General features: G+C 41.4%; 1 protein-coding gene across 1 annotated transcript in view; it reads left to right on the top strand.

Moving 5' to 3' along the window:
* LOC115313303 overlaps positions 1-12,109 on the top strand; it is a 159,622-nt gene that overhangs the window by 69,607 nt on the left and 77,906 nt on the right. Inside the window, exon 9 of the mRNA XM_042293719.1 lies at positions 4,553-4,602. Within this exon, the coding sequence (XP_042149653.1) occupies positions 4,553-4,602 (50 nt within the window). The remainder of the gene's footprint in view (positions 1-4,552; positions 4,603-12,109) is intronic.

The raw sequence follows: 12,109 nt of genomic DNA, 5'->3' as shown, positions 1-12,109 counted from the left end.
AATAGAGAGTTTTAGGGAACCGGAACAAAAGACGATCGATAAACAAAAACGATCGATACCTTGGATCGGGCGTGTGGACCGATCGTGTGCCCTGAAACGGCTTTGGGGGAACCATATTTGCAGACGATAGCAGACGATAGGGAGGCTCAAGTGAGGGGGGGTGCAACTGCTAGATCGGCGATCACGGGACATGGACGCCATTTAATTGCTAAATTTTGCTGGGAGTCTATGGGGCAAAGGGAGTCTATGGGGCAAAGGGTCGTTTTCTTTCCTAACTCGGGTCATAAAAGCCCATTAAGGTGCTTGAATAATTTACACAAGGTATAAATGGTTACTTTTCCATAGCCACCAGTTTTGTTGGATAGGTTAAGTATTTTTTTAACGCGAAAAATGGTAAATTCCGCCATCTTGGACGTTGCTGCTTGTCTGGCAACTTTGCTTTCTCCGCTCGACGTTTGCAATTCTCGGAGCGAGAAGGAAGCGAGAGAGGCTGCGCCAAGGCGCTCGTTGCTTGCAATGGGAGGCGAGAGGAGGAAAGGCGCATGGAGCAACAGAGTTGCAACAGAGCGGGCGCCTGCTCTCGTGCAGGCAACACTGGCGCATATCCTTTCTCGAATCCTCTCCCTCTGGCGCCGCCAATAAATTGCAAACGCTCTCCAGGTTTTGAGTTGCGCCCACCCTCACTACAGCCTCCCTAGCAGACGATCGGTACAGGTCGCGCCCCCCGGCAACGGAAACCTGCATCCGCCTCATCGAGAAAAGACCAATTTAAGCGTGTTTGTACAAATCGCAGAAACTCAAGTAAATAAAGATCGCACCCTAAATATATAGAGAACCTAAAATATTGTATACCTACATAGAGTTCGTCTCGTTTTTTACTGGAATAAATGCGCTTCCGTAATACAAAACCTGGCGCACCACGGCGTGTCGCCCCTAGCACAGCGAAGTTCTAAAATGTTCGTCTGCTAAAGAAGCAGACGAGCTTTCCGACAACAATGGTGCTCGATCTTTTTGACCATGACTTGGAGTTGGCTCTATTCAGCGAAAACAATTTAGAAAAAGTGATTTTGTACGACTGTCTGCGCACTAAGTGTGGTGTGAGTCTCTTTTGAACTTCCCGCTTTCTATAAGCGAGGCACGCACGCGCGTGCCGTGGGGCCCGTGACTTGTGCGGGGGCACGAGGAAATAAACATTCTTTTTGGTTTGCCGTGACACGGAGTCAGTCGCATTTCTTTCGGGTGCCACCGAGCACCGATACACTAAGAGAAGGCGCTTGTTGGCGGCAAGGCATAGGACGTTCAACTTGGCGTAGCTTTTGAGTAAACAAAAAAGTTGTGATACCAGGAATGATGTGCGAATACTACGAATGATGTGCCAGCGTATTTTGGGTTTGTTTTCTTTCAGTTCACCAGATTTATATACTTGGAGAATAAAATAATTCCCCGACCGTACATGGTAGCTTGTTTTCTAATAAGTCATGCGTTCTCAGCGGGCACGCTTTGGTGTTTTACATCAACCAAATATGATGTTTACACCAACCACGTCCTGATATGCTGAAACGTTGCCGAAAGCAAACTCGATTTGGCACAAGAACACGCTCGCGCGCGCTTATCATCAACATTCGAAGTCGTCTGCTAGCAATACTGTCTCTTTCCCTCGAGGCCCAATGCAGGATCGAGTGTTAAGAAAGATATGGACAAATAAAACTGGAACTATTAAATCTCGAAGAAAATAAAAAAACAACCAAAATATACACACTTTCTCAGGTTGATACGGTCATTTTTCTTGTACAAAGTTAATTCAATTCAATATACTTATAAATTTTCCATTTAATTCAATTTTTATTTTCAGATCAATTCATACAAAATAAAAAGCTGGCCCACAAAAGCCACATTCTGCTTGTATCTGGGGCCAGGCGACCAACTAGAATACATGTGGTTACACACACAAAAAAAAGAAAACACTCCGCAGCACCAAAAAAAAAAAAGAAAAGAGCACAAAATTAGCAGCACAAACAAATACAAAAAGGAACACTTTAGAGCATGAAATATAGGTGTTTATAGCCAAGTCTACTAACGCAGCCATGAAATAAAAGTACGAAACATCTCCAACGGTTAGGCTACGATATCTACAGCTCAGATGCTTGACACCAACTCCTTAGTTTCCTCTTTAGTACCCTAGTGGATTCTATATTCATAAGGGACTCTGGGAGTTCGGTAAATAAGGAAGGAATGTAATCATTTCTGTTTTTCTTTCCATACAGTGTGTATATTTTTGAATGACGTATCTTTCAGTGCGTCTCAAATCTCTATTTTTATTTATGAGGAGGTCAATCCGTTGCTTCGCTCCTCGCAACGAGAAGTTCTTTTTCAACGCTGCGTCATTCCAAAGTGCTAGAGCGAAAAAGGAGTAGCGCCTAGCACCTCCCGAAGTAGATAGATGTTGTTTACTGCTGTAAACTGCTTGCGAGGAGGAGGCGGAGAGACGGTGGTAGATGTGGCGCTCATGTTGCTCTCTTACGGTACAGATAGCAGACGATCACGGTCGTACGCCCGCGTACCGACCGTTGCGCCGTGTACGGTACGACCACGAAGAACATATAAAGGAAAACCTGTAACTTTACAGCTGTACACTTATTAAAACTATCACCCAATATTCAAAGGGCTCTTTTTATAGGATATATGTGATTAGCATTTGTACAAAAATTTTAATTCATGCAACATTTTTAAACTAAAAAGTATCCGGAGCCTTGGTGCAGAAGGCTGTTGCTCACTCTGTTGCCACTACAGATAATCCTCAGTCATAACAGCAGCTGTAAAAAACGGGTGATAAGTGCTCAAAATGCACATCCAATGTTTGTATAAAAAGAACAAAAAAAAACTTATAATACGAAAAAAAAAAGAAAAAAAGTTTTTGCGCTAGCGGGATTTGAATTCTCCACTACCGGTCCTCTACGAGCCCAAGAAATCGGCGCCCCAATCCACTGAGACACCGAGCAGACGATTCCTGGCTACGCTAAACACCAATTTATTTCTATTGAAAAAGTTCTATTGCGTTTTGTTCTTTATTCTTTTTCTTATTTGCTGACTCAAACTTTATGGACTTACTGTCACACATGGCGCTCCTGTCAGGCACCGCCACGATTTATTTTCTTCATGTTTGGAGCCACGGCACGCTCTCTCCGTCAGCGAAATCGCCGTTTTGCTAACCATTCGAGACTGTCCATGTCGGCCATTGGTCGTGCCGGTCGTGCCTTACGGTTCCACCAGCGCATAACGGTAAGATCGCAGAAGGCAGGCGCATGCGCTGTTCGTACCGGAGGGCCCATCGTACCGTATCGGATGTGCAAAAACGGTTCCCTAAAACTCTCTAATAAATGCATACCGTGAAGAATAAAGTCATGGTATTCAGGAAGAGCCATTTGTTTGGGTAGCTCAAAAACGATTTTTTGCCTTTAGGTCGTATCTCTGCCTTAAAACAACTAGCATTGATCTCACTTCATTAGCCTCCAGACGCAGGTAGAATTAACCGCATTTGTTTATTTCATAAAATGTACTACGGTACATCACACTTCAGAAATACTTACTGTCATGCTTCCCATTATATTTCCTTCAGAACAGATAACTGGTGTAAGCTTCAGAAAACCCAATCCCATAACAATTCTTTCTTATATTTGCCTGTATTACTGCGTATTTCAGAATGCAGTAATCGGCCCGATAAAATTGCAATCAACATAAATCCTTAAGATTTTAAGAAATTGTGCGAACTTGTGTATTTTGAATGGCTTGTGAATCCCTTTGTAGTCTTCCTTGTTATTTTTTATGTCCAGTTGAGAACTAAATATCGCGTAATCTCTTTTAGCATAACGGTTTTTTTTTTGTGCCGCTGTGACCAGAGATATTATGTTTATATGTTATTTTTTATTGGATCTTGTGCTTTTGCCCAGCCCCTCAATTAATGAGTCCCCAAAAGACGCCTTTGAGGTAAATAATTTGAATTAAACGTGCCCTGTGTATTCCGCAATCCTCTGGTCCCCTGGTTTTGACCACACCGGGTACGGGTCAAGGAGCATGTTTTTAACTGGATCAAGAGTTTTTAAACAAAATGTGTTTATTCTTATGATTTCTCAAAAAAAGCTAAGGTGTAATGCAAAAGTGCAGCACGCAATTTTTCTGCTAAACGTATCGGGAAAATTTGTTATTGTTTATAATTATACACTAATTCCATTTCCCCGCTAAAGTTATCGGCAATATGCTTCCTGCTGAGGTGTTAAATCTTCAAACATTTTACTTTAAAATCTCTTTATATTCCACCTTTCACTGTGTACACCTCACTGCAATCAAAACTATCAAACACCTTAAAAAAGTTTCTATCTTCACATTTTGAGTCAAGAAGTGTTAACAGATCTGTTATTGCGTATAAAATAATCATGCGGTTTAAAAATAAACTAAATCTTTCATAGTTTTATCTCGACAATCGCGTAAGCAGGATACAGTATACGAGTATAGTGTAGTTGAATAATATATTACTAATGTTTAATTCCTCATATAGCAAAAAGATGGCGACTATTAAGGACAGAATCGTGAACACGGGACTAGATGGTAAGAAACTCTTTGTTATAAAATATAACCCTCATGTTTCAGCGTTGTCCTCCATATATTCGCTAAATAAAAAATTGGCAAAAATGTGGGTATAGTAAAAACAAAACACATTGAAGCTAAGAGGTAAAAGAAAGGGTAATCGAAGAAAAAAGAGATAAATCTATTGGTGAAATAGAATATGGTAACATGTCATTGCTGTGGCACAAATCGATATAGCGAAACCCTTCTTTCCGACTAGGTACATTTACTAGGTTTGCGACACCTAGCACTATACTGCATAAGTAGTAGTATCGATGGCCAATTCAGAATAAATACCAGTTTGTGTGGGCTAAATTTCAAACGTATGAAACCTATAAATGTATACCTTTATGCCTTCTCTCTGGCGAAGAGCAGCGGTACCCACAAGCCAAATAATTTCTACTGGAACGTATTTCTACTCTAACTAATGCTTCCTCTTAGGTTTCTGGTATATATGTGATAAGTATTCCGATAATCCACCCTACAACATTGCGGAGGTTCAAGACTCTCTCACAATATTTTGGTGACCCATGAGTTATTTCTTGCTTTCCACAGTCTCCCCATATGGTGATCTTTTCAGACGTCTTCGGGCTAGAATAAGTTTTTTTCCTCTTCTCTGCTTCTTAAAAAAAAAAAAAAACGCTTGGCAAGACACCTTAATTCTTTTGACCTGAATCATTGCATAAATCTTGCCATTAATATTTCACCCCGCACATTTCGTAATATTCAACAAATGTGTAAATAATATATAAATTAAAAATGCATGACTAATAACCAACACAGCTCAACAACACTTTTAGAAAAAACAAGCATACAAATGTCTTCCTTCAGGATAGGAGTCACACCCTTTTTTAAATATTCTATTTTCTATCACGTGAGGTTTGGTTCCTACCAGGAAGCAGAGATAACCAGGGCCTTCAAGCTGTCCTGCTATCATATATTGTTCACCAAAGAGCTGACATTTCACGATTTGTTTTACTTCTGAATTCGCTAAAGACGTCCCTACAACGCTACCTCAACAATGCAATACTAATTGAGCCTTGAAAAAAGGTATAGTAGCGGGTGAACTCATTTCAAATCGTGCAAGAAAATAAGGCACGATTCAAAAAAAATATTTAAGAAAAAAAGATTTGCTGGCAGAAATTGAAAACAGCGCCCTTGGTGCACGTTTTAATATATTGTTTTGCTACGAAAGAACCAAAGGCGGATTTTGAGATTTCACCGACGGTCACAAGTCACGCAGTACTTCGCGAGACTCAGATATTTTTCACTCGACAGGAAAATTTGTACATGGTTTTTACAACTACTATAGAAGTGCCAAGTAAACATAAAAAATTGGCATCTTTCTCTTTTTTTAATAGTTCTGTTACAAATTCAGAACCTAGCCGCTCTGACTATAACTAACCTGCCTTGAATTATGACAACTTTTATTACTTCAATGCCATGGCAAAGTATACAATGTTTTTAAGGTTTACAGAGAGTTTTATATAAAGCCGTGTATTGCACAGGAATACGGTTTGTGCAAATGAGTTATACGGCCAGGAGACACAATATAGGATGCAAGTCATCATTATAACTAGAAAAGTTACCTAAAATTTTTTGCTACATTTCTAATTAGTGAAGATAAGTATATGGCTTCAATTTTAACCTTCGTGAGTGTCATTGAAACTATCAGTAGCACATGAAAGAAGCGCGGAAGTACGCAAAAGTTACCACTTAAGCAAATGGCACAATGCTGGGGATCGAAAACGAGCCCGCGAGGTTTTTCCGTATTTTATCATACGCGTTTTTGCATCCCTAGGGCCCTAAAACCGTGAGACACAAAGTTGGAACCGAAAGTTCGCGGACTGCGCCGATTGGCTGCCGGCGAGAAAAACGCGAAATCATCGTCGGAATAGTGCAATCGGCGCGCTCCGTTAACGTCGGCCCCAACTTTGTGTTTGACGAGTTTAGAGCACCTAGACCTCTGTAACGCACAAATGGTCACTTTAGCGCACTATCGCATTTGTCACTGGATTAAAGTATTTCTAAAATTCACTGGTCAAATGGTTGTCAATGACCCTCAGCAAGTTTCTTATAAAACTTACGTTTATTCTTACTAAATAAAAAGTTTGATTACAAATCTTAGTTAATTATTTGTCTTATTGTGACGATTACCCTAATATATTATGTACCCCTGGCCATATAAATCACCTCCACAAACCGCATTTGTGTAGTTTTCATGGCTGTTTAGCAACACATTTATAAATCCTAAAATCGAATTAAAGCTTACATATACCAGCTCAAGAAGTACACTATACCACAGTGAAAAAAATTTGAATGCGAGAGGAAACTTTAAAAGTACAAATTTTAACATCATGTTTTTGTTTCCTTTTCTTCGTACGAAGACCTTTTCGTACATTCTATAATATGCAATAAAGATCAAGTTTTATTTAATGTTTTGTCATCTAAAAGCGGTAGGTTGACGATAAGCGGGACGATATATTTTAAGCTTTACTGCAAGGTGCAAAGCTGGGTAGTTTCATCTTTTTTTCTGTTTTATACTTACATATTTCTTGTGACAGTATTAGTCGGCTTCCATTAACACACACTAGACTTCTTCCAAAACCGATGCGCCCCATCGCGGCGAAATATCACACAGTGCACTCTGGAAACTAGTGGCCGCTCAGTTTCGATTTCGAGCGAGCAGGTTCATCTCATGCTATCACGCCACGACCGAACGCGCTGATTGCGTTTTCGATTATCTGACTTTTTACGAATGTACAATACACTCATTCTCGAGCGATAGAAAACAAAGACCGGGGCACTTTCCTTGGTTCCCGAAACACCGGATATTGTGCGTGCGTATGCAAACGTGGTAAGACGTGGCTTAGTCACCTAACCTTACGAGTGCATCTTTGAGCTCAATGTCAGTAATCCCGTCTAGTACCAGTGAACCGCAACTGAAATCTGGTCACCTTGAGCCCTACACGTATTTTGTTTGCCAAACGTCCGCTTCTTGTTACTTCGTTGGGCGAAAAGCAAGCCGCATCTTCGCAGGATTATCAAAGTTGAGCCCAGCGTTGGCGCATGAACTTTGAAGGAAACGCAATAAATTCAACCTCACTACTGCATAAAAGTTACTATGATGTCTTCCTTGTGTCATCACATCTCTCACACTCAAATTTTATGCTGATAGAAGATTAAGTTTTCGCAAACACTCAGATCGGCTTGCTACGACGGAGGCCCTAACAAGCGTCCCCTTCTCCTCGGTAGGCCTTTTTGGACGAGCTTTTCCTGACGCCCAAGATCTGTGCCTGAACGTTGTGTCTGAAATTATCTCGGCATACTCAGTCAGGAAGAAAGCAAACACATAACAAATATTATAGCCATTAGCAACCGTCAAGTTCGCTTTGAATAATTTCGTTCGTTTGGCGCACCTATAGGGGTTCATGCCCGTCTGGCGCCACTTCCGGCGAACGGTGCGACATTCTTCACACAAGTGCTCGACTTTTGCTTTCTTAAAACGGTTTGTATGTGCGAATGGTACCTATGTTTTGCAGGATAAATTTATGCGCATACGCGATGTTGAATATTAGTGGAATGCAAGCGCGTGGGAACTTCACTTCGTGCAGTGCAGTGGGGCAGTACACATGAGAGATGAGAAGTGTGTTCAAATGGAGCATTTCAATGGCGCCTCCGAGCTTTAGCTCGCGTACTAAGGCGTAATAAGTAAAACGTACGAAACAAACTTCCTGATCAACAATACTAATGTAAAAGCGCGAGCTCGATGTATGTATACTTATTGGTTGGTACAGCTTGCTTATTCGCACACAAGCAAGGTCCCCGAGCTTCGCAGCGCCGAAATTCTCAGCACTGGCTCGTCCACCATACTTCGAAACGCTAACAGAAAGGCTCAAGTACAAAAATACAACAAGCATGCATTAAGACAAGCTATACGTCTCGGGCTTGTGCTAAAGCTTCAAGGTCTGGCCATTTAGGTTAGTTTTGAGACCACAAATGACGCTCTCGGGACCAGAAAGCATGAGATAACGAACGTTAATAGTCCACGCTCTGTGTGTCACCTCTAGTCGACGTGTCGATCGAAACCGAGATCATGCCACTCTCCTCCCTGGCCAACTAGTTCCCAGAGTGCAACGCGTGCCGTGTTGCATGCAGGGCTTTATGGAAGTAGTCTATTGAATGAAGTAAAGCTGATAGTACGTGAGATATCATATGTAATATACAAGGGTCTTCTTACACACGTCTAATTCGTTAATACAAAAACTCTGGCAATTCGGTGTCTAAAACAAACTTTCGAAAATCGCCTTATGAGAATCAGAATCTTGTTTCCTCAAAACGTCCCTGGCCGTGTACGTGAGCCATTAGGGCAAAATAAATTATTCTTAACATGCCCACTGCCCAAGCGCGAAATTTCGTCATTTTCCAACAGCCGCTCCTTTACGCACACAAAGCCCAGTTAGAATTTAGTAAATGCAATGGACAAAGGTTAGTCACAAAAACATGTCTTGTCATAGAATGTAGGGGTAACTCGACTTTTTGTTTCACCCTCGAGACACTTGTGCCTCGAGAGTAATTTTTAAAAATAAGTGCAGCCGCCCGGCTTTGCATTGAGTCTATTTGATTCATTAAGTAAATTTGTGAAGCGTTTCATTTGATGCACAAATAGTTTATTGCAACCAAACATGCAAGATATGAGTTGTAAGCAGCTTATTAGGTGCAAGATGTAAATTTTGTCGTATGCAGCTTAATGTGGTTAGCCCTCAGGATAATATAAACAAATAAATAAATAAGCGACTTGCCTTGCTAGTCACATGATTAACATGATCCTTCGAGTTAAGACCTTTGATCAAAATAACCCCTTAATACTTGGATGATATTTTTGGTCGATGGATTTATTTACTTGTTGGGTATCTAAAGGTTATTGTGGACTTGTTTGGATGAGAAGGACAGGTATCTTTATCTGGGTATATTGATGTTAACTTATGAATTACACAATCGTTTGCAAAGAATCTAAGTGAAGAGGGACTTTCAGCATGTATGACATTATTGTAAATGAGAATGAGAAAAAATAGTGGGCCCAATGCTGATCCCTGTGGAACTCCAGATTCGTAGCGGCAGATGAACTAGTTGGCACAAAGTTCCTTTTGACAATACGCGCCTCGAGTCAGGGGCAGAGTGTAAGACACAACACTAATGGCAACATTCAAGTGACCTTTTATTGATACAACACAAACTATCTATACACCCAATACGCTTTTTAAGCGTGATATGAAATTAGTTATGCGGTAAATAAACTGTAGAGGCAATGATGCCTCTGTCATCACCTTGCATTTTGACGTTGAAGGACTCATACAAATATTTCGAGATCTTCTATTTTAACTTCCCCAGAATTTTCGTTTCTTTTAAAGTTCAGGAGCACAAAGGCATCTATCACAATGAATAGCCAGGTTGCCCGAAAAAGAAGTTCTTACCGACAGCGCGTGCTTTCCCTCTCATTGACGCACCTGCCGTTTGTCCTATCCACGCTTTACCGCAAGTAATTTCATACACGGCTGAGGGGGCACGATCTACGAACTGCTTAGGTGCTTCTTTTTCACACATCGCCTTCATTTTCTTTGTTGTTAATTTTTCGGCAACAAGTGGACAGCTTTTCTCGGGCCGAAAACGCTATCAGCACATCAGGATGCGACGCCCCCTTTTGGGTTTAGTGAAACCTAGTGTAAATGCCACGTGCATGATCGAGAAGATATGCTTCTTTGTTTATGTAGAACATTCGCGTACACTTTTTCCCCGAGCGTAAACGATAAGCAGGCCAGTGTGACCTTGTCTAGTCAGTCTCGCCTTAGCGCTTTCCCGATTATTCCTGACCTATTTTAAGAAGAGATGACGAGCATAAGATAAAAAGACGAGCTCCGTATTGCCGATTGATTAAATTATTTCTCGTTCTCGCGATAGCCAGCTGTTCCGCCGACGCACCGTCGCGTGCTGCTGCCTCCGCCGACGCTCGCTGCTGCTTTCTCGACGTGTTCTTTTTTTTCATTTCTGGCACAAGTTCGCCGCCATTAAATCTTTAGTCATTCCGTCTTCGCGTGCCCCGTCGTCTGTCATTTGTGACATTATATGTATGACAACGAGACTCACTTTTACCCTGGATATAGGTGCTTCTTCATGATTATTTTTCTTCGTCTTAAAAATAAGCGTTTCGGTCATTTCCTGAAGAAAACTGTCAGGGTAACCCACGATCTTAGGCGTCCGCCTCTTAGGAAAAACTCATGGTGTGCTGTCACGATATTGCAATGAATGCCTCCATGAAAGAGGAAGCAATCGCGCTTTTTATCAATTTATTGTGGCCTTAATTTGCGGGGAACCCGTTTCTTTGAGCGTGGTCGATACTCCCAGCACACGTGCCATTCCTGAAAATCTAAACTTAAATCTAAAACTTGCAGTTTTACTTGACGTTGATCGTTCGTGAGTAAGAGTAAGTCCCGCGAATTCAATGAGAAAATTCCAAGGAATCTTTGAATAACATTGACATCCAACGCAGTGGGCTGCGATACTAGCACAAGAAAATTATCCTCGTACCTCCGTATCTTAGCATCCACCTGTTTCTAGATCGTTGAAAACACCTCGACCAGATTCCGCAAAAAAAAAAAAAATCGCAAATAACAGGGGCGACACCTGACCCGATGGAGATTCCATGCTTTTGTATAAATAGGTCGATTTAAAGATACACTAATACGCAATCTAGGTAGCATGGTCGCAGTTCAAGAAACGACTCCACATTAAGCGTGCTAGTGTTCCTAAACGTGACTTTTTCAGGTATCTGGTCATCATTTGGAATTGGAAAGCGGCCATTGAGGAACTGTCAGTAGAAGTTCGTTAGTCTGGAGGAAATTCTCGATCGACGCAGACATCCTGCTTTATTTTATACGGAACCTGTGGTTAGAGAGTGCTTACAATTTAACGACATCACGTTTAAGAACTCGAACGGACTTAGTTTGGAGTCGTTTATTGTACTGCTCACATGTTACCCATATTCCACCTTGGTGTCTTGAAATCGACCTTTATCTAATAACACACGGGATTTGAATCAGGTCACGTGTTGCCTCTGTAGTAACTAATATTAACCCCAGGGGAAGACAGGTGGGCAAGTTCTGAATGATGGTGTCAATGCCATCACGGCTTATTTGAATATTTGCCAAAACATAATGAGTATGGGCAAAGCTACAATAAGAAGAAGAAGAAGAAGATAAGGGCAGGAGGAGAAATACAGAAAGGTTAACCAAGGCGGCCTGACTCGGTTGGCTACTATGAGTTGGGGAAGGGGATGAGGAGATAAAAGAAGGAGGAAAGAAAAAGCAGAGGAGATAAAGGTAACCTACTAGCACTCCCGTTAACACTGTGAGGGCATAACCAATAATCAAGAGAGTGCCCCAGTTTCCGATATGGCACTAAATCTAAGATACTGAAAGTACGTGCTGGATTG

The sequence above is a fragment of the Ixodes scapularis genome, unplaced genomic scaffold (genome assembly GCF_016920785.2).
Source record: "Ixodes scapularis isolate PalLabHiFi unplaced genomic scaffold, ASM1692078v2 PGA_scaffold4__175_contigs__length_147842914, whole genome shotgun sequence".
Lineage (NCBI taxonomy): Eukaryota > Metazoa > Arthropoda > Arachnida > Ixodida > Ixodidae > Ixodes > Ixodes scapularis.
The sequence above is the reverse complement of the archived record's forward strand: the minus strand, read 5'-3'. Positions and strand labels throughout refer to the sequence as shown.